At 39.8% G+C, this 25,139-nt stretch overlaps 1 protein-coding gene across 2 annotated transcripts in view; it reads left to right on the forward strand.

The window, feature by feature from the left end:
* Window positions 1-25,139, forward strand: part of LOC135558610 (thymocyte selection-associated high mobility group box protein TOX-like) — a 93,620-nt gene that overhangs the window by 48,847 nt on the left and 19,634 nt on the right. For both annotated transcript variants that reach the window (XM_064992540.1, XM_064992541.1), the window contains exons 3-5: window positions 5,514-5,621; window positions 13,282-13,527; window positions 18,553-18,804. In XM_064992540.1, the coding sequence (XP_064848612.1) occupies window positions 5,514-5,621; window positions 13,282-13,527; window positions 18,553-18,804 (606 nt within the window). The remainder of the gene's footprint in view (window positions 1-5,513; window positions 5,622-13,281; window positions 13,528-18,552; window positions 18,805-25,139) is intronic.

Genomic DNA, 25,139 nt, shown 5'->3' on the forward strand with positions numbered 1-25,139 from the left:
CTCCCATCTATCTCTGAACACCATCCAGTTTCTTTGCCATATATTTTTCAACAGTGCTGTGATGTTTCACAAATGTTCTGAACCTTTATATTCTCATAGGCTCTACATATTGTAAATTAAAGATAACATTTTTGCTAATAGTATTATTATATTATTTATCGCTTGACAATTACTTTTTAAATCACCCAGCAGTGCTATTTGCTGCAGGCAAATGTAATTTTTCAGACATTCATGATCCTGCAACCAAAAACAAGCTACACGTGGACAGTACCAAAATAATTATCTAAGGATTCTGTCTCTTATTAGCAAAGCTGGGATGGTTGTATCCCCCATATACAACATTCTATTGGTTGCAAGAATTTTTTATAAAAATGTTAATTGGAAAACCCTTAGTTTTGAATCCAGCTTTGTTTTGTGTATCAGTTCATAAACCATGTGCCATGGAAGCGGTACATCGAAAATCTCTTCCCAACTATTTTGCAATCTATATGGCATGGCTGACAATGTTTTGGTCCTTAAATGACACTGGTATACTTTTTTATTTATCACAATGTTCTTTAGGAAATGTTGGTCTTTAATGCAGAGCCGACAGTCAAGTTCCTTACTTTCTCCCCGTTCCACTTGCCTCTTCCATTTTTTGTGATAATGCTGCAATTAGTTGGTTGTAATTTTGAGTAGAGCAGACATGTCCATATATTTAGTTAGCTGCATGTGTGACATAACTCCCCCAGTCCTATGTATGATATCATCATTATACCTTTTGTAAACCTTTTGTCCAAAAATATGTATTTTTTTATCAATAGTATATTTGAGTATAACCGTAATATTTGTTATTGTCTTTTCTGGTGGATTAAACTCAAATTGCAACCAACTTTCTATGTCACGTTTTAAAAATAGCTATATTTGATTTCATTTTCAAATAACCAAAAGTGAGAGGTTGTAATCTGAATAAAGGGGAAAATGCCATTTTTTAACGAGGTGAGACATTTTTACTAATCTGCTGGAGAACCCGTCCGGATTCAAGTGTAACTTTTGTATGATGGAAGGCTTTAATCTAATGGTCTAATGCTTTAATATTTAATCATTTATGACCTCCGAATTCATATTCATTATATTAATAGGCCCATTTAATTTGGTCTGGCTTGCCGTTCCAAATAAAAACAATTGTTTTTTTTTTGCTCATATAATTTAAAAAACATGTTGCTAGGTGTAGGCAAGGACCAAAGAGTTAATCATTGTGATTTTTCCCCCACAAATAGACAGGTATTTTCCTTTCCACGGTAGCAAGATCGTATCTATTTTTGCCAACTTTCAATGAAAATGTATTGTATTGAGATAATTTCTTTCTTTCGGGATATGAATACTGAGTACGTCCACTTCACCATCAGATCCTTTTATTGGTAAACTACACGGTAATGTAAAAGTTAAAAAAAAATTGTGATCCAATACGTAATGTAGTACACTTGGATTTCTAGAACCTTGATATAATTGTTGGATCTGATTTATAAAGTTTACATTTTGATGGTCATAATAAATAGATATGCCGATAGTGGACAACCTTGGACAAACCTGACTGTTTAATACTTTCTGAGAAGTAGCCATTATTTACTATTTTACACCTAGGGTTACTATACATAACTTTTATTCATTGTAAAAGAGATTCTCCAAAATGGAAATATTCCAGGCATTTATATATAAATTCCAGTTGTACTTCATCGAAAGCCTTTTCAAAGTCAGCTATGAATAACAGGCCTGATTTCCCAGATTTTTCATAGTGTTGTTTCCAGTACCTTTCTTAAATTATCTCCAATGTATCATCCATGTAAAAAACCTCTGATTAGGATGAATAATATCCAACAATACCTTTTTAATTCTATTCGCTATGCACCTTGCTAGAATTTTTGCATCACAACACTGAAGTTTAAGGGGATTCCAATTTTTTATCACCTGGGTCCTGTTTCAGTAATAATGAACTCAGACCACCTTGTTGAGTATCTGATAATCTACCATTTTTATAGCAGTGGTTAAAACATGCTTATAAAGCTCCCCTGAGTACATCAAAAAAGGTGCGCTATACCTCAACTGGTATGCCATCCAGCCCAGGAGTTTTCCTAGACTTAAAGGCTTTAACTGCACCAAGAAGTTCCTCCTCTGTAATTTGGCCTTCACGTGAGCCTTTCTGTACAGCTGTTAATTTTACATTATTAATAGGGAAAAATCCTTACAATTGACTTTGGTTAGTGGAGATGGAGGAGACCTAAATGAAAACATATGCTTAAAGTACTTTGCTTCCTCTTTCAAAATATAGTTTGGTGAATCATGGTTTACTCTGTCATTTGTAACAAGTTTTAGTAAATTATTTTTGGTAGCATTTCTATGTTGAAGATTTAAAAAATTCCCCATATTCCATCCAGTTCACTTTATTTTTTATAATATATTACACTTGAGTGACTGGCAGACCACTCTAGTCCACTTATATCCTATGGCCTTTGAGAGATTGGGACCCATTCTTTATAAAGAGCACACAGTGCCACCCACAGAGCAGAAGCAGATTAACTGACAAAAGCATTTCCAACGCCCTCACCTCCATTGTAATGTATACACTTATTTAAAAATATATATCTTTATTTATTTCCACAATTAAATAATAATATGTGTAATAATGTTGATACAAAGGATTGCCATTACAAAAATTACATTTTTGGCAAACAATTATCGCGATTCAACCTGTATTGTCCCTAACATCCTTACCCCAAATCAACAGATGTGGAATACACACACACACACACACACACACGCTCCCCACCTTTCCCCCACAAACAACCACAAGCTCAGATGTTCAACAGCTGTTCCATCCCCGAGCCCAACTCAAGAGAAGACTTTTGTTGCTGTTTGAGAAGGCATGGAATATTGAGCAAGATTGGTTAATCAAATCTCCCCAATGTCAAGTCCTAGCTGATGGCGCTCAGATACACCTCCCCCCCGAAACACACACTGGTCCCCTGTTATGACCATTTTCCCAAAGCATCTCTGTGCAGTCAGACCTTTTTATTATTTTGTGCCACCAGGTCCGATTGTCCGAGTCTGATTGTTTGGGTGTGACCCCTTCCTCATGGGGTACTGCAGCTAGTTCCATCTGCTTTTTACCAAACCAGAGGCGGGGAGATGCTCTGTTAGTGTTTCAGTTAAGGACTCTAGCTTTAAGGGACACAATCAAATATTTATAAAGAATTGTATGTTCCTGAGGCAGCCATCGTGGCCAGATTAAAATAGTATTTCATGTTGTTTTAATTTCACCTTTATTGTGTTTTAGTTCAAACACAGTGTTCCTGTCTGTAGGAAATGGATAATTAACTTACTTTATTAATGAACTAAAGGCTTTGTGTTAATTAGCCGTTGCTTCCCTTAGTCTAGGGGCTGTAGGGCGATGGAGATAACGAATTGGAGACTGTGGTTTCACAAATAGCTCTTAATAGGATACTGTACCCATGCGTTTTCAAGGGAGGATTGTGCAGTCTAATAACAAGTTGCGCTATGCTATATCACTCAATATGAATGTTATTCAAGAACATTATACCAATCATTTATTTACAACAATGACAAATTGTTCCATTAAAGTTCAACTTCTTCAATCCCGTATTTACTGTCTGCAAAAGGGTCAATCTCACTGAAAGGAATGGTAATTTAGCTAATAAGCATCATATGTAGCAACACATATTCTATTGCTTACATTGCAGTTAAACCTTTTTCACTCTGTTTCATTTCTTGTCATTACAAAGTAGAAGTGTCATGAATTAGTTCAACAAGGGAAAATTACATTTATCCCCCCCAAAAAATTTAGGTCAGGTTCCTAAAATATTGGGCTGGGGAACGATTGTTTTTGGTTTCTGTTATGACTCATATAAATGTGTGAAAGTGTCGTTTCAGAGCAATTCACACCCTTTGCAGGCATATATGAAACTGTCTTCACCTTCGCTATAGTCAGAAACACATTTACTGAGGTGTGCACAGCATGGCTGGTACTTAAAAAAAAAGAATTCTAATGTTTTTCATAGTCATGTAATCAGAGTAATATGCTGAAGTCAATCACCACAATATCTTACAAAACTATCTCAGCCAATGTGAATAATTCATGAAAATGAATGGTGGATGTATACATCAGTTATGGCCCACCATTGCTATGCCATTCTACATCAGCAATTAGCATCATTTATATCAATTGTGATTGGACATAATTTAATCTACTGCATGCCACTCACACAGTCTCCCATATCCATGACAACAGTTTTATTTTATTTACTGAAAATATTGATACTGGTTTACTTAGAATCTTTTAATTAGGACTGTGGTAAAACTTAGAGGAAAACCCACTTCATTCAGTCTTCTGAAAACCTAATTATATAATAGTTTTATTTTTCAGCGGGACAATTACACAAACTTGAATGCTAAAAACACTCCAGAATGGCTTTCCAAGAGGTGTTGAGTGTTCCTGAGTGGTCCACTCACAGTCCTGACTTAACTTTGCTTGAAAATCAGAGACAATGTTTGAATATTGCTACCCATCTATGATTCCCAACCAAAAGTACTGAGTTTGAGGAATTTTGACAAAAACAATGGATATATGTTGCCCTACGAGTTGTGCAAAGTTGGTAGAATCTTTTTTTAAATAATCACAGCTGTAATGGCTGCCAAAGGTGCTTCGCCCATATATTTACCTCTAGGGTGTGAAGACATACAGATGTAGGAACTTAATTTGATTACCCTTTTGGTGGAGAACTTTCCTGTAAAGCAAATGTAAAATGTTTAGTGGATTTGAGGTTTAAAAAGGCTTCTGAAGTTTGTAATTTCCACTTTGAAATTTCAGACCTGATTTTCCCATTTAAAAATGTATCAACCCATACAAAAATGTCCATGAATTATAAACGCACACAGTAATTCACATTCCCTGTTGTATGTCTTTTTCATGGGGTGCACGTCATAAAAACTAAATTCAAAAGTTTGCTTTATTAAATTAGGAATTTCAAATGTCCTTGTGTGTAGCAATGTCATCTGTAATTTGATTTAAAAAGCCTTTTCATTGTTAAAATAGGCCAATAATTGTATTTTTATTTAAGACTCTCGCAAGTGATCGTGTAAGTCGCTCTGGATAAGAGCATTACTAACTGACTAAAATGTAAAAATGATCAAATAGTAATGTCCATTCGGATACTTGAATATTCGATTAATCGTGCCCATCATCCCTAATTTCTGCAATAGTAAATGTCTTACCATTCAGGTTGAAAAATATCTCAATGAGGCTAACCTGTATTAGGTAAAACATCCTGACTGTCCAGAGAACATGTTTGTCATTGTTCTCTAGAAGCTAATCTAAGGTGAGTTTTACATTTCCACCCAGATGGGTAATGGCCTAGTTTAAGGATGCTGAGCTGTTCCAAGATCTGTGCCTAAGGGTTCTTCCTTCCATCCTTCTATGACTCTGTGGTGACCCTTAAACTTTCTGTTCCCTCTGGTAGTTCCGTGTGCCTCCCAACCCCCACCAGACGCATCTCAGCGCCAAACAGACTGGACCCCTGTGGAAACGAGATGGCCCTGCTCACTCCGATGGATCCCGGCTACCCTGGGTAAATACACAACAACAAATTCACAACCAGTGGGTTTCAGGGCTCAGACACAAGGCAGGCACTTGTCAGTTGATGAAAGTTCAAATCCTCACTCGTATAAAAAGAAAGACTACACACTTTGATCTAATCTCTCCAAAGTGTGTTTGTTATGACAACGTTTCGACCCAGGCCTGCATCATACTGCAAATCAAAATCCCTTATTTCTTGACTTTGGCATGTTGATGATGAAATGTAAAGAATTATTAATTATGAAAGATACTGTAGATACTGTACACACACACACACACACACACACACACACACACACACACACACACACACACACACACACACACACACACACACACACACACACACACACAGTACCTTTGCACAATGCTTTTTTCTATACCCACTCTCTTTCCCCCTTCTCCCAGTCTGTCCATCCATATATCTGTTTTTCCCTTCCTTACTTTCTCATCTCTCTTTCCTTTACACCCAGACTCACATCACACACATACTGTTTACACGCACACACACACACACACACACACACACACACACACACACACACACACACACACACACACACACACACACACACACACACACACCTTTGGGATCAGGTAATTCGTTTTATTGGCAGCAACAGTTCTGTTCACCTTGAACATCTCGGCAGCAGACAGGGTTAAGCAACAGCACAGCGCTGCTCTCAAACAGGCGAGGCAGAAAAACAACACAGAATAGAGTATAAAGCCATAACATCTATCCGAGTCTAAAATCAAAGGTGTTATAGAGTTATGACTCAAACACATTTCAATGTAGAATCCAAAATGTTTGAAACCCTGTCCCAGCAATAGGTACAGTATGTTTGATTCTGCATGTCCCCTTCATTGGTTCAGTAGGTGTTAAGTGAAATTTCTTCTTATTGTGAAATCTGAACTCGTCTCACATCTTTTAGGTCTGTGCTCGGTAGTATTTGGTGAGAGTATTATAGAAGGAAAAATAGAGAGGCAAAAAGAAGTTGTTTCATTATTAATTGCGTTGGCAACATTGCAGCTCGCAGATTGTCATGCCAATAAATCATATTTGAATGTGAATTGAAAGCGAGGGGGACTGTTTCATATGGAAGCCTTTTATGCTGTTGAGGCAAAATGATCTCATTTTGTTAAAACAATAAATATTGAGTCTATTTAATTTTTATTTATTTGTTGCTTTTTAGTCCATGTTGATTATTTTACTCAGGCTTATCTTAGACAAATCTAAAATAGCTATTTTCATTCGTTTTTTTTGTATTTATCTCAACTTTTATCTCAAACAATGAAACAGTTGATCCTTGATAAAAAATATATTTCTGTAATAAGAGAGTACCTTCCCAGATTGGGCCAATGGTTTATGGGTAGGTCAAGTGCTGAGTGGAACATTTTTAGGCAAAATAAAACAAGAATTATTCATCATAAAAACTGTATGTGTAGGCGGTGTGGGGGCCTTAACTTGGTTGGAGGGAATTCCCCATCTCCCACCCCTCTACCACACACTACATCTTACAGCATTATTAATGATGTGTTGACTAGATATGAGTGAAATGAAAGGAGAGAAATATCTCAATATGATCAAATTATTTTGAAGATGGCTGGTCTGCACTGCACCCATCAGTTGTTACATATTTTCAAATAGAAAACCATTTCATGATTTGATGTTGGTTGAAGTTGACTTATAAGTCATTAGTCTTTTTTTTCAACTATGGTGAAGGCTCTGCAACTGTTGCTAATCATTGTCATTCTAGAGGCTAATGTTAGGAGGAACATTTTCATTTGAATGGTGCATTTGTAATAAGAATACAATATATTTGAATGGGGTTAATCAAAATAGGCCCACTAGCAGGCATTTGCATAGTTCTGAGCAGAAAGGGCCTTACCATTGTTCTCAACTGAAAGGGACAATGGGCGATTGAAGAGAATGACAGAAAGAAGAAAATCTAATTTATTCAGGACAAGGCTTGATATTAGAAAATATGCTCACGAGGCAATGGGCTTTTTGTTTCTAAAGGACAAATGAATGGCAGCATGAAAAACAACTACTTTGTAATAAGACCTTCAGATAATGTTAGTTTAAAAAGTTTTTTACTTTAGGGTGCTAATTATCACAAGTAGGGTTACAAAGGGTCAGAAACTTTCTGGTAAATTTCCGGAATGTTTCCGGATATTTTCCATGTGAAGTTAAGCCCAGGAATTTGGAGAATTTTGCTTAAATTCATCAAAAAAGTTAGCTTATAACAGTGAACCTTTTTTTGTGGGATACACATAAGGCAATTCTAGGTCTTGTGGCATATTTTGGTTAAACTATCCCCAATTCAATGGAATTGCAACCCTCTGCTTGCACAGTGCATTCTTCCATCACCTGTGCAGTGCACTCTTCTATCGCATGTACAGCTGATTCTCAAGATCTTGCACACTAATGAGATGCTATTGAGCCCACACTACTACACTGTATGAGACAAGGACTACATGCTTTCTGGTAAGATTTGATTACAGTACTAGGTGGGGTGGATATATTTTATATGACATACATTATGTTTTGTTAACTAGTAAATAGTAGCCTACAGAAAAGTTTTTTTTAAATAACTTGTGAAAACAGTTTCTGCTAGTTAGTTTTTGCTACCATGTGGGTTGTAGCTTGCTTGAGCCTGCTAACTGAGGAGTGTTCATTCATCTGTTTCCATACATGCTTAATTTCAAAACATTTATCTTACAAAGGATTTGTTTAATCTAACTGCTTAACTATTTATCTGTACATGGAATTGTATTTCTTTTTTTCTCAATCTTTACAGGAAAAAGCCACGGGCACTATCTAATTTCACTGCAGCTAATGTTATATGTGAATCATATGTGAAGAATGCAACAAGATGCAGAATCATCTGGCCAAGTGCATAAAGTTCCCTCAGCTCTCACAACAAGCAACCTCTGACAAAAATCCCTCTACTTCTATTTGAGGTGAAAATTATGAATCAGACACCTTATTGATAGCAACAGCTCATGGTCCTCCTGGAATCAGAAGGTTTTTTGGCTCAATGGAGGAACGTAGTCAGAGAAATGCTGATGAATGTTTTGTTCAAGCTGTGTATGCAACTGGTTCACATCTGATGCTCACAGGCAATGTGTATTGGACGAGATTTTTGAATGTACTTCATTCAGCATACACCCCTACAACCAGACATGCTTTATCTACTAATTTGCTGGATGCAGAGTTCAACAGAGTTCAAGTGAAGGTCAAGCAAATCATAGAAAAAGCAGACTGTATTGCAATCATCTCTGATGGGTGGTCGAATGTTCGTGGCCAAGGAATAATTAACTACATAATCTCCACCCCTCAACCAGTATTCTACAAGAGCACAGACACAAGGGACAACAGACACACCGGTCTCTACATTGCAGATGAGCTGAAGGCAGTCATCTTGGACCACAGAAGGGATTTGCACTGGTGACAGACAATGCTGCGAACACGAAGGCTGCTTGGTCTAAAGTGGAGGAGTCCTACTCTCCAATCAAACCCTGCTGCTCATGTATTGAATCTGCTGCCCAAGGACATCAAGGCACTGAAACAATGGTTACACTCTACAAGAAAGCCAAGGAAATGGTTAGGTATGTAATGGGTCATCAAGTTATAGCAGCAATCTACCTCACCAAGCAAAGTGAGAAGAATAAGAGCACCACATTGAAGCTGCCCAGCAACACCGATTTGGGTGGTGTTGTCATAATTTTGGTCTCCTGGAGGGGAAGGAGTTGCTCCAAGAAATGGCTATATCACAGTCTGCCGAGGGAGACAATGTCATCCTGTCTGATGTTCAGACTTTGCTTGCAGATGTAAGAGAAGAAATCCGTACTGCCCTGCCCACTTTACTGTTGCTCCAAGCAAACTGCAGTTCTGAAATACATCAAAAAGCATGAAGACTTCTGCCTGAAGCCCATACACGCCGCAGCGTACATGTTGGACCCCAAGTATGCTGGCAAGAGCATCCTGTCTGGTGCAGAGATCAACAAGGCCTATGGTGTCATCATTACTGTGTCTCGCCACCTTGGCCTGGATGAGGGCAAGGTTCTTGGCAGTCTGGTGAAGTACACTTCCAAGCAAGGGCTTTGGGATGGAGATGCAATATGGCAGTCTTGCCAACATCTCATCAGCCACATGGTGGAAGGGACTTTGTGGATCTGAGGCTCTTTACCCTGTTGTCTCCATCATCCTCCAGATCCCACCAACATCAGCCGCCTCAGAGCACAACTGGCCCTTGTTTGGGAACACACACACCAAAGCACGCAACAGGCTGACCAATACAAGGGTTCAAAAATTGGTGGCTGTCTGGGAAAATTTGACTTTTTGAGCCTTACAACGAGCCATTCTCAACAAGGTTGGAAAGTGACAGTGAAGATGAGGCCTCAGAGTCTGATGTTTAAGAGGTGGACATTGAGGAGGTCCAGGGAGAAGACATGGAAGCCCGAGAGGAAAACAACCAAAGCTTTAGTTTCTAGACTCATCATTTTACAGATGCGATGGATCATTGGGGATCAATTAATATTCCATTTATTGTGTTGCTCAGTGTAATCATCCCATGTGAAGAGTCAACTCATTTAATTAAAGTTACATTCGTAACTCATTTTTTTTTTCTATTGGAAGGATTTAATCGTTTGCAATTATGTCTATTTATGTCACGCCCTAATCTGTTTCACCTGTCCTCCACCCACCTCCAGGTGTCACCCATCTTCCCAATTATCCCCTGTGTATTTATACCTGTGTTCTCTGTCTGTTTGTATCCAGTTCGTCTTGTTTGTTCAAGCTTGCCAGCATTTTCCTGTCAGCTCCTATCTTTTCCCAGCCTCTCTTTTCTCATCCTCCTGGTTTTGACCTTTGCCTGTCCTGACCCTGTACCCACCCTTCTGACCTCTCTGCCTGTCCCTGACCCTGAGTCTGCCTGCTATCCTGTACCTCTGCCTTACTCTGGATTATCAACCCCTGCCTGCCTTGACCTGTCTTTGCCTGCCTCTGTTTCTACAATAAACATTGTAACTTCGACAGTCTGCATCTGGTTCTTACCTTGATTCCTGATATGATAAGGTTAAAGGTTTGTGTTTCTGTCTCCTTATGATATGGTAAATATATCCAATGCAAAAAAACATTTACATTTAAATGGTGTTAATATTAATTAGCATATTTCCATTAATTCCCATATATTCCCGTTAATTCACATGGAAAGTGATTTCATTTCCAAATAAAACATTTTAAAATGTTGGAACTCAGTTGGGGTTTCAACTTACTGTTGAGAGTTAGAATAGTAATTTGGTTGGGGGGTGGGCCTCCAACGAAATTTCACTTAGGGCCCCCAATAGGCTAGGGTCGGCTCTGACCTGATGTGTGGGTATGGATGTGGGTAAAGAGTTCCGATTGTTTGTGGCCCCCACACCCATCAAAGTTGCCCATCCCTGATTTACAGGTTTACAATACAGTACATATTTTTCTCTCTGTCTCTCTCTCTATCCATTGATGGTTTGGCTCTCTTCTCTCCTCTTGATCACTTGGTAACCATCACTCTCATGTTACACATGTAACATTGCTGTCTGTCTGGCCTCGACACAAGTTCTCCCATGACTCTCTTCAGTGTGAATATTAGAAAACCAGAGTAGATGGGTGCATACTGTATATTGAGTGTTTTTCTTGGAGGGCCACAGAGTTTAAAAACAACAACTACATTAGAACTCTGCACAGGAAGTTAGTTATGTAACTGTCATGTTTGTTGTTGTTATGTAATTATCAATGTTTTATGTCCATACTTTGAAACGCCTTTGCCACAACATTGGCTTGGCCTTTTATTAAGTCCCAAAGTAAGGTCTGTCTGTAGGCCTATTTATAGAGAAATGATAAGCAAAACAAAATCATTTGTCAAATTTGAAGCAATATCAATATCATCAAGTAACCCCCAGGCAACAACCATTATGACAATCTTTTTGTTTTTATGACAGTAAAATCATTTTGCGTTCCTGAAAACCTTACTGTATGAATTGTGCCAACATATTTCCTACCAACCAACCAACTTCGACATCTGTGAGAGGAAACACAATCAAATATGCAAATGAATGCAAAATGTTGGCTTTTAGCAGAGAGAGAGAGCGAGAGAGAGAGAGAGATAGAAGCTGAAGGAAGCTCATTAAAACGATTATTACCGTCTTTTAAAAGAACAGTTGGGCTGGTATTTCAGTAGAGATGGGTTTTGGAACTGATTCTCTGCCTAATTGTCTGGAGTTGGCTGTCTGTCAGCTCCATTTTGTTTTCAGCAAATAAAAGCTGTAAATTAGTGGTAATGAAAATGTTGGAGGGAATCAACGAGGAGGTAGTAGAGGCAGAGTGTAACTCCTGAGCCCTCTGATGAAACTGGGAAAAAGACACTTCTGGGGTAGAGAGAAAAATAAAACATTTTACTTGTATCAGAAGTGTGATTTGTTGTGCTGTCGTCTTTTGGAAAGCTTCACCGAGTAAAACTAAATTGTGTGGGTCTAATTGATCAAGAGCAAGTTGATGTGTTGAATAATTCTTTCCCTCTTTATGGAAATGGTTCCTATTTCAGAGCTGTATAGACCAGAGGAGATTGGTGGGAGGAGCAATAGGAGGACAGGCTCATTTTAATGGCTGGAATGGAATGAATGGAACTGTATCTAAAACATCAAACATAGGGAAACCATGTTTTACTCTGTTCCATTTACTCCATTCCAGCCATTACAATGAACCCATCCTCTTATAGCTCCTCCCACTATCCTCCACCGGTACAGATACCTTAACACACATTTCCTGTTGATTCGAGGTGAGTGCAGTTTTTTGCAGTGTTTACAGAATAATTTATGGTTTGCTTCAGATTTTTACTGCCTTTCATCTACCTTGTCTGCTATACATTTTTCAAGCTAAAAAGGGGTCCAAAGAGATTGAGAGGGAGACAGATCATCCTGCACAGCCAAGTGGAACTGACTGTGGAGACGCATAAAATAAGCCTTTTAATTAGACGTTAATGAGGGACTTTTTTACATACATTTACATACCCTCAAACCCCCTTTTATTTAGCCGGAATCATTGAAAAACATGCCTAATGCATTTACACACATTTGGTTACATGTGAAATGAACTTATATGTTTCCTATGTGTAGTTGATCATGTATGTATGAATTAAGTCAAGTAATCGTGATTGTATTAACGATGATGATTAATCCTCATTGTTGGTCTTGTTGATCATAAGAATCGTTCAAGGCAGTGTACATCATTAATCCTAATTGCCTTCTAATAATATAACTAATTTAGGAGGTATTTACAGAAGTCCCACTGCAGTCTTAATAAAGACTCATGGAACTATAGTAGTCTATTAATGACTACTATAATTATCTGAAGCCATCTGCATGTTCTGCATCGCAGTGCTGTAGTTGAGCTGTAATATAATACTGTAGTAATAATGAATTGGATTGATTTTCAGACGCTCAAAGAGCTTTACGTTGTACAGGGGAAACTCACCTCATCCACTAGCATCAATGTGTTTGAGTGCTCAGTTTGGTTGGACTTGCATCCACTAAAACATTTCTCCTAAATGATAATATTGTTATGTTATTATTCTGTAACATATTCTGTTTCTCCCGCTCCTCTTCTTTTACAGTCCTATCCAGTGCCGAGTTTGGGGGATGAAGACTTCAACATTCCCCCCATCACACCTCCCACCATCCCAGAACACATGCTGCACCCCCACCTACCAGAGTCGGAGTCTGGCTCCTACCACCCGCTGGCTCCCGTTCACTCCCAGAGTGGCCTACACCCCTTCCACCTTCAGGGAATGGACATGATGGGCCAGGATGGAGGGCTCTTGAGCCAACATGGCAGCCTGATGTCCAGCACCCTGTCTGTGGTGAGTCTAGCCTGATGCCACTAGCAAGCAGTGTGTGATTTTCTGCCCTGGAGGGCAGCTGTGGGTGCAGGCATATGTTCCATACCAGCAACAACACACCTGATCCAAGTAATTGAGGGCTTGACGAGCGGTTGGTTGGTTCAATCAGGTGTGTTGGTGCCGGGATAGAACAAAATCCTGGACACCCCATTGGGTCTCCGCTGTACTAATGGATGACCCATTTGTTTTTAGATGATTGAGGGGGAGTTTTCCCCTGATATTTATTCACTATAAATCGAAAGCAATCTGGTGGGGTGACATTCAGAAGAAATACACTCAATGCAAGTCTTGACTTTTGAAAAAGGGATGAAACGAAACTTTAACTTTTAGATTTGTCTTTCCATGCAGAAACCTCACAATGTGATAGGTGACATGACTAACCGTGGTTAACTACTCTGCATAGGTATTGGAGATCATCTCCCATTCTCGTCAAAGTGAAACTTCTCACCTCCCTCTCTCAGACATTAATCTTTCTGCCTTTGGCCATGTTCATCATATTCAATATTATGTGTCATCAGCACCTCCACCACTGAGGAGCTGCATGGTTTTACCGTGTGCGGTCTACATGGTCTTTATGATTTTCCCTAGTGCATATTTATTTCCATTAATCAGACCTGGGTAGCTGTGTGTGTTTAGCTCCCGGGTCCTACTAGCCAGGGATATGGAACCTCATAGTCCCATTCTTAAACCATATAACCCATTTTCTCTTTTCAATGTGGGACTTAATGATTTCCAAGGCTGGACATATCAGCTTATTTTCCACTTTAGGCCAAACATCTTGTCTATGACCATATTATGTTTCACATTCACTAAGTAGCTAAAACATCTTGTCTATGACCATATTATGTTTCACATTCACTAAGTAGCTAAAACATCTTGGCTACGACCATATTATGTTTCACATTCACTAAGTAGTTAACATCTTGGCTACGACCATATTATGTTTCACGTTCACTAAGTAGTTAACATCTTGGCTACGACCATATTATGTTTCACATTCACTAAGTAGTTAACATCTTGGCTACGACCATATTATGTTTCACGTTCACTAAGTAGTTAACATCTTGGCTACGACCATATTATGTTTCACGTTCACTAAGTAGTTAACATCTTGGCTACGACCATATTATGTTTCACATTCACTAAGTAGCTAAAACATCTTGGCTACGACCATATTATGTTTCACATTCACTAAGTAGTTAACATCTTGGCTACGACCATATTATGTTTCACGTTCACTAAGTAGTTAACATCTTGGCTACGACCATATTATGTTTCACGTTCACTAAGTAGTTAACATCTTGGCTACGACCATATTATGTTTCACGTTCACATCTTGGCTACGACCATATTATGTTTCACGTTCACTAAGTAGTTAACATCTTGGCTACGACCATATTATGTTTCACGTTCACTAAGTAGTTAACATCTTGGCTACGACCATATTATGTTTCACGTTCACTAAGTAGTTAACATCTTGGCTACGACCATATTATGTTTCACGTTCACTAAGTAGTTAACATCTTGGCTACGACCATATTATGTTTCACGTTCACTAAGTAGTTAACATCTTGGCTACGACCATATTATGTTTCACGTTCACTAAGTAGTTAACATCTTGGCTACGACCATATTATGTTTCACGTTCACTAAGTAGTTAACATCTTGGCTACGACCATTTTATGTTTCACGTTCACTAAGTAGTTAACATCTTGGCTACGACCATATTATGTTTCACGTTCACTAAGTAGTTAACATCTTGGCTACGACCATATTATGTTTCACGTTCACTAAGTAGTTAACATCTTGGCTACGACCATATTATGTTTCACGTTCACTAAGTAGTTAACATCTTGGCTACGACCATATTATGTTTCACATTCACTAAGTAGTTGACATCTTGGCTACGACCATATTATGTTTCACGTTCACTAAGTAGTTAACATCTTGGCTACGACCATATTATGTTTCACATTCACTAAGTAGTTAACATCTTGGCTACGACCATATTATGTTTCACGTTCACTAAGTAGTTAACATCTTGGCTACGACCATATTATGTTTCACGTTCACTAAGTAGTTAACATCTTGGCTACGACCATATTATGTTTCACGTTCACTAAGTAGTTAACATCTTGGCTACGACCATATTATGTTTCACGTTCACTAAGTAGTTAACATCTTGGCTACGACCATATTATGTTTCACGTTCACTAAGTAGTTAACATCTTGGCTACGACCATATTATGTTTCACGTTCACTAAGTAGTTAACATCTTGGCTACGACCATATTATGTTTCACGTTCACTAAGTAGTTAACATCTTGGCTACGACCATATTATGTTTCACGTTCACTAAGTAGTTAACATCTTGGCTACGACCATATTATGTTTCACGTTCACTAAGTAGTTAACATCTTGGCTACGACCATATTATGTTTCACGTTCACTAAGTAGTTAACATCTTGGCTACGACCATATTATGTTTCACGTTCACTAAGTAGTTAACATCTTGGCTACGACCATATTATGTTTCACGTTCACTAAGTAGTTAACATCTTGGCTACGACCATATTATGTTTCACGTTCACTAAGTAGTTAACATCTTGGCTACGACCATATTATGTTTCACGTTCACTAAGTAGTTAACATCTTGGCTACGACCATATTATGTTTCACGTTCACTAAGTAGTTAACATCTTGGCTACGACCATATTATGTTTCACGTTCACTAAGTAGTTAACATCTTGGCTCAAATCCCTGAACTGACAAGGTACAAATTTGTCGTTCTGCCCCTGAACAAGGCAGTTAACCCACTGTTCCTAGGCCGTCATTGAAAATAAGAATTAGTTCTTAACTGACTTGCCTAGTTAAATAAAGGTCAAATTAAAAAAATATATATATATTATGTTTCACATTCACTAAGTAACTTAAACATTAGTGTTTTCTATTGCTCAACATTCGTAAATTGTTGTTGTTGTTTTTTGCAAGAAGGGAAAAGGAGCAGGGGTGGATGACCTGCTGGCTGAAAGACTCACCAGATTGACAAAGGGTATTTTGTTCCCATTCACCTTAATGTTCTCACAGAACATCCATTTAGAGTGGCTATGAATTATGGTTGCCAGGCAACGAGGCTGAGAGCTTGTTGCCGCGGCAAGGAATGAAAGAGGCTGGACTGATGGAACCATGTCTTCTATATGTTTAGCCTTAATTCTCTCAGTCTCTGGTCATATTGTTTTTAACCACCGTTAGGGATTATAGTGAACTCCATCTGAGTAGGTGTTCGATTAATAGAGAAATTGTCGAAGAGAAATTCAGTTCTGGGATGGAATTTTTTTCACAGAACCCGTGGATAAAAGCAGTGTATCTTTACATCTTTTTATTTGAGAAGATATTTAAAAGAATGATGTAGGTCTAGAGATAAGTAGTTTACTTTTTCCTTCATTTAAAATGTACTAAGCAGAGGGGGGAGATGGTGGGATGTTGGAAAAATAATAATTCCTGATATGTCACTTAGCCAGTCATGAGCCAAACTACCCCAATCACTTTTATATTTAAACAAAAACTAAACATCTAGCTTTTTACCAGCATTCTACTACCGCCAGTTTCCTGTTCGTAATGCACTAGTTTGCATCCCCCCAAATGAAATCCACCCACGTTATTGATACCATAAGGTAGGGTTGTTAGTCAGACAATGATAAAATAATCTTTGGTATCCATTCATATTAGTGTCATAATGATGACCTGGCTTGTGACTCACCTCTCCGATACTTCGGAAAGTTCCCTCACGTCACCATGGGGATTAGGTTGTTTTCCACGGTAACCGACAGTTGCTAAACTTTTGCGATGATGTGCTCTATCTGGCGGTACCAACAGTCACACATCTGTATAAGGAGAGGAGGTGCTCAGTGGTTGGGCACAGGAAGTAGCCTGGAGGAAAAATAGTGTGTTATTCACCTATTCTTCAAAAAGAGGAGAGAAGAGGCAGAAGAGGTCATGGGGTCGTTGGTGATATAAGGGTGTTAGTTGGCTGGAGGGGATGGAGCTAATCTCTGTAGATAAGAGTTAACAGGAGTTGTTGAGGTGAGCCTCTCCTCCGAAGCCTCACCTGTCCTGGTGTTGAGGTGAGCCTCTCCGCCCAAGCCTCACCTGCCCTGGTGTTGAGGTGAGCCTCTCCTCCCAAGCCTCACCTGTCCTGGTGTTGAGGTGAGTCTCTCCGCCCAAGCCTCACCTGTTCTGGTGTTGAGGTGAGCCTCTCCGCCCAAGCCTCACCTGTCCTGGTGTTGAGGTGAGTCTCTCCGCCCAAGCCTCACCTGTCCTGGTGTTGAGGTGAGTCTCTCCGCCCAAGCCTCACCTGTCGGGGTTATTGTGTATGACATGGTGTTGGGGACATTGTGTATGACATGGTGTCAGGGACATTGTGTATGACATGGTGCCGGGGACATTGTGTATGACATGGTGTCGGGGACATTGTGTATGACATGGTGCCGGGGACATTGTGTATGACATGGTGTCAGGGACATTGTGTATGACATGGTGCCGGGGACATTGTGTATGACATGGTGTCGGGGACATTGTGTATGACATGGTGTCGGGGACATTGTGTATGACATGGTGTCGGGGACAATAGCAGGTGTGAGGCGTCGCCCAGGTCACCTGTCAGTCCCTGTGGTATCAGATGACCTGGCCACACTCTGGGGTGGGGTGGGGGCAGGGGGCCACACTGAAGAGGCTATTCAATCACAACCTACAACCGTGTTTCCTGTGGAAAGACAAAAATTACATTGTTCTTGTGCTGAAGAATGTTAGTTAGGATTTCAGTCATGGTTGAAACAAAGATGTGTGTGAAGAACCATTAGTGAGTGTATATGTGACTGAGCAGAGCTGTTTCAAGAGCGTTAGGAGTGGGTTAAAGAGAGTTAAAAGTAGCATTATTGTATGCTATTTTAATGCCATTTAAAAACAACGCTACATTTTTTCCCCCCAGATGCAACAAATGGTCAACTCCGATTCCCGGTACAACAGCCATCAGCCAATGGAAGCACTCAGATCCAGGAGCCAATCAGGCATGGGACATCAGAGTCAACTTACCACCATCAACCAATCACAACTCAACACCCAGTTGGGACTGAGCGGAAACAACGTTACCCATAATTCCCCATCTCCCCCTGGGAGCAAGTCGGCCACACCCTCTCCTTCTAGCTCTGTTCATGAGGATGACAATGAAGAGTCAATAAAGGTGAGAAGTGTGATTGGCGCACACACTGATGTTGACGCCCTCACACACACACACGCACACACACACTGATGTCGACGCCTCACACACACACACTGATGTCGACGCCTCACACACACACAATGATGTCGACTCCCTCACACACACACACACTGATTTCGACGCCTCTCTCACACACACACTGATGTCGACACCTCTCACACACACACACTGATGTCGACGACTCCCTCACACACACACATACACACTGATGTCGACGCCCTCACACACACACACACTTATGTTGTCGCACTCTTACACATACACAAGCACACACTGATGTCGACGCCCTCACACACAAACACCTAAGTTGACACCCTCACACATGTCGACGCCCACACACACACACACACACACACACACTGATGTCGACGTCCTCACACACACACACTGATGTTGATGTCGACGACCTCACACACACACTGATGTTGACGCCCTCATACACAAATATGCACACATACACAAGCACCAACATTTTTTTACTTCTTTATAATACAGACACCCACACACACCTAGGGCTGTTACGGTGACCGTATTACCACCACACCAGCAGTCACGAGTCATGACCGCAGTCAAATTCCATGTGACCGTTGAGTCCTCCAAAACTGAGCTCTGATGCTCATCGTAGCTTACCAAACTTGTGGACGGCCAGTCACTAATGTACTCTATTGTTCCTCCTTCAGGTCCTAATGGTCTGGTACTCAGCACTGTATTGTCCCTCAAACTACTCTGACATCAATGAAAATGCAATCGTAAATCAAATCAAACACTTCATGAGAGCCCTGGCATTCAGGTTTTTATTTTATTTTTGCCTTTATTTAACTAGGCAAGTCAGTCAGAACAAATTCTTATTTTCAATGACAGCCTAGTGGGTTAACTGCCTGTTCAGGGGCAGAACGACAGATTTGAACTTACAACCTTGCAGTTACTAGTCCAACGCTCTAACCACTAGGCTACCCTGCCGCCTGCCGTCTGTTTGAGTGGAATAGGATCACCTTTTGGGCAGTGAGAGCCAGCTCCTCATACCTGGTTGATGCATGGAATTAAATAAGTGTTATAGGCTATGCCAGTGGTTCCCAACCTTTTTCGGTTACTGTACCACCAACTGAATTTTGCTCTGCCCGGAGTTCCCCTAAAGTACCCCCTCATGTGTATTTTACCAGTAAGCCTGTGGTCTCATGAGTCTTCTCAAGTACCCTGTGGATGGGCAGAGTACCCCCAGGGTTAGTACTCCTGGTTGGGAACCACTGGGCTATGGTATACAATTGCGTGAGAAAATAGAGTTTTGGTGGCCTCTATTAAAAAGAGGAGGATCCAATCAGCTTTCAATAAGCTAGGCCTACTATATTTATTTCTCACCTTTCCTAATATTAAACACATTGCTTTCGCTTTCCAACCAGAGTAGCCTACCTGGCTGGCATGAAAAGGAACCATGGGAAAATCATCCTCCGTTCTCTTTTTTTTTTTTTTTTTTTTACCTGGCTCCTGTTCTGACAGGTGCATGATAATGGCCTATTCTAAGTCAAAACTAATTTCACATATATTATTTAGTTTATGTAAAGACAAGATGGAGTTGAGAGAATAGTATCAATTGTGAATGAAGCCCAGCGTGTGCAGTCTAAGGCAAGAAACATTGCTTGCATTTTTTTGTTACTTTTTCAAATCATAGTTTCTTGCATCAAGTAGCTTGGCCTTTATGTTTTGATAAGGTTTGTATCACAACTAAAGTGGCCAAATATCTCTAAGCCTAGCCTATAGGCCTAGGGGCCCTGGAACACGGTTGGAGAGCCCATAGCGCACAGACCCTAGTGAAACGTGTTCTTATAAGGCCAGTCATTGCGCAATCACGTGTGAAAACAGAGTTTTGACTGGCCACTATTTAAAAGAGGATCCCATCTTTCTCGGCTGCTATATTTATGGCCCAATTCTTAAAATTAAGCACTTTAATCCGCTTTACTACCTGGCGTATTAAAAATCTCACCGCGGGAAGTGCTTCCTCCATTTGCGATTAGAGTGCAGGCTACGGATGACGTTTTTTTGTGGGCCATTCTAAATAGAAAATAATTCCACACATATATTAGTAGGCTATATGTAAAGACCAGATTAAATTTAGAATAGTCTGAGAATATTTTCAAGTGCTTGTCAAATTGTGAATTAGAGACTGATGAAGTGTGTGCAGCCTGCGCATGAAACAGAGCAGTGTGTCATCATGACTGTCGTCATCAGCGTCATTCATGCACTTAGATTATATTATTTAATTTCTAATACTTTCTACGGTTTGTATCCCAACTGAAGGTGGCAGGATAGCCTAGTGGTTAGAGCGTTGGACTAGTAACCGAAAGGTTGCAAGTTCGAATCTGTCGTTCTGCACCTGAACAGGCAGTTAACCTACTGGCATTGAAAATAAGAATTTGTTCTTAACTGACTTGCCTGGTAAAATAAAATAAAAAAGTTGCATAAATAACTCTAAACTAAGCATATAGTAGGACCTGTTTCAAACTATCACTTTGTTAAACGTTCAACACAGAATAGCCGCATGTGCACACTCCCTTTGAAATCTTCTTACTATAAAATGATATTAAATAATGCCACAGGAATTATTAGCAAATCTTGTCCACTAATGTAGCCCATAGCCATACGGCCGAGCCAGATCAAGCCTTAACATAAGGACAACTCAGAATATTCAACATTTTCTTCATATCATAATGTTTCTTTAGACCGGCCTAAAATAAATAATGGATTTATTGTGATGGCGTAGGCTATATTAAATGGATTTATTCTACTTTTTAAAAAGTAGATGTCCACATCAGTGGCTTGTAGGCTATGCGTGGAAGTCGGAGATGCTAAACGTGTTTATGTTAATTAAAGGTCAATTAATGTGAGACCAACAGTTATTTGGATGACAGTTATCGGCTGACAAATTGTCATGACTGCCACAGCCCTACACACACACACTATTCTATACACACGCCCTACACACACACACTATTCTATACACACGCCCTACACACACACACTATTCCGTACACACGCCCTACACACACACTATTCTATACACACACACACACACTATTCTATACACACGCACAAACACACTATTCTATACACACGCCCTACACACACACACTATTCTATACACACGCCCTACACACACACACACGCCCTACACACACACACTATTCTATACACACGCCCTACACACACACACTATTCTATACACACGCCCTACACACACACTATTCTATACACACACACACACACACTATTCTATACACACGCACACACGCCCTACACACACACACTATTCTATACACACTCCCTACACACACACTATTCTATACACCTACACACACACACACACACATTATTCTATACACACGCACACACACACTATTTTATACAAACACACACACACTATTCTATAAACACGCCCTAACACACACACTATTCTATACACACACACACACACACACACTATTCTATATACACGCACGCGCACACACACACACACTATTCTATACAAACGCACACACACACTATTCTATACACACGCACACACACACACTATTCTATACAAACGCACACACACACACACACACACTATTCTATACAAACGCACACACACACACACACACACACTATTCTATACAAACGCACACACACACACTATTCTATACAAACGCACACACACACACACACACTATTCTATACAAACGCACACACACACACTATTCTATACAAACACACGCACGCACGCACACGCACACACACACACACACTATTCTATACAAACACACGCATGCACGCACACACATCACTATTCTATACAAACGCACACACGCACGCACGCACGCACACACACACACATTCTATACAAACACACGCACGCACGCACACACACACTATTCTATACGCACGCACGCACACACACACACACACTATTCTATACAAACGCACGCACACACACACACACACACACACTATTCTATACAAACACACACACACACACACTATTCTATACAAACACACGCACGCACACACACACACACGCCCTACACACACACTATTCTATACACACACACACACTATTCTATACACATTCTATTCTATACAAACACACGCACGCACGCACACACACACTATTCTATACGCACGCACGCACGCACGCACGCACACACACACACACACTATTCTATACAAACACACGCACACACACACACACTATTCTATACAAACGCACGCACACACACACACAATATTCTATACAAACGCACGCATGCACGCACACACACACACAATATTCTATACAAACACACGCACGCACGCACACACACACTATTCTATACAAACGCACGCACACACACACACTATTCTATACAAACGCACGCACGCACACACACTATTCTATAAAAACGCACGCACACACACACACACTATTCTATACAAACACACACGCACGCACACACGCACGCACGCACACACTATTCTATACAAACACACACGCACGCACGCACACACACACACACACACACACACACACACACACACACACACACACTATTCTATACAAACACACGCACGCACGCACACACACACACTATCCTATACAAACACACGCACACATACACACACACATTTGTATAAGGGTGAGTCATCTGTAACCTTTGCGCCATTGCATTTGTTTACCCTTTTCCCTGGAGAAAAACGTCACCGTGGAGAGATGCTATCTTAATGCTTATGTGATTGCTAGTATAATGGTGCCATTTTGCGTATGCGTATGCAATACTATGTAAATCAATCCAAAGGGTACTTTTCCCAAACACCTTTGCCATATTTTCACCGTATGTTTTAACTGCAAATAACAATCCTTTAGAAAATGAAACAATCTGGAAATATTATCATGTTTAATTTAGTGGAATATAAAATCGAATGCAGTCAACATTTCAGAAATGTGCAGAGCGCTATTCAGCTGGAGGGCTATTTTTGTATTATCAGTATAAAACAAACATATTCAACACAGTGATGGAAAGGAACGTCTGGCATAATTGAAACTACCGGTACGTCCATCTGTCAAGGTCCTTTCATACAGACACTGTTTTCTTTATCTGTTTCCAAACTCTCACTCTCAGGTTCATGTTCACTATCTCACAATAAAAGCAAATTGTTTCAAACGGTACATTCCTATTGACCAAGATCATGTAAATTGAGAGAAATGTTTCAGAATGTTCAGCAATATTTTTGGTATATACACGGTAAAACCATGAAATATGTCACACGTTTATAACCAAAACATCAGTGTTTAAACATAAGGCATTTAGACTTGCCATTAAGTCTTCTCATCTTAAGCACAGGCGTTTAGAATCCAAGATTAAACATGATAGTCAACTTTTTCCAGTCAGTTTCCAACCAGGAAAACACCTGTATCTCCTAAGTGTTCAGATTTTAAACACTAGTGTTTACCTTCCCATGGTCCCGTTTACAGTGCATTTAGTTATTAGAAATTGATGTGACTTTACATGCCTTTTAATCAGATCAGTGTTGTCTGTCACCTTACCTAAAATTCAGCTGAACAGGAAAAAATATATATATTTTCAATCGTAGGGCTCTACGCTGACCTTTTTTACAAGGAGCACATGTGCGCAGACAAAGAAATTTAGGAGCACAATGAAAAATATTTGAGATATTAAAGCTAGAATCCTTAATTTTTTTACAATCTAAACACTGTGACGCATTTTCGTTGAAGTACTAAATGCCTTGCCGCGTTTAAAAATGGTTCCAGAAAAGTGTCTAGTTACAGTGCCTTGCGAAAGTATTCAGCCCCCTTGAACTTTGCGACCTTTTTCCACATTTCAGGCTTCAAACATAAAGATATAAAACTGTATTTTTTTGTGAAGAATTAACAACAAGTGTGACACAATCATGAAGTGGAACGACATTTATTGGATATTTCAAACTTTTTTAACAAATCAAAAACTGAAAAATTGGGCGTGCAAAATTATTCAGCCCCTTTACTTTCAGTGCAGCAAACTCTCTCCAGAAGTTCAGTGAGGATCTCTGAATGATCCAATGTTGACCTAAATGACTAATGATGATAAATACAATCCACCTGTGTGTAATCAAGTCTCCGTATAATTGCACCTGCACTGTGATAGTCTCAGAGGTCCGTTAAAAGAGCAGAGAGCATCATGAAGTACAAGGAACACACCAGGCAGGTCCGAGATACTGTTGTGAAGAAGTTTCAAGCCGGATTTGGATACAAAAAGATTTCCCAAGCTTTAAACATCCCAAGGAGCACTGTG

This window comes from Oncorhynchus masou, chromosome 17 (genome assembly GCF_036934945.1).
Source record: "Oncorhynchus masou masou isolate Uvic2021 chromosome 17, UVic_Omas_1.1, whole genome shotgun sequence".
Lineage (NCBI taxonomy): Eukaryota > Metazoa > Chordata > Actinopteri > Salmoniformes > Salmonidae > Oncorhynchus > Oncorhynchus masou.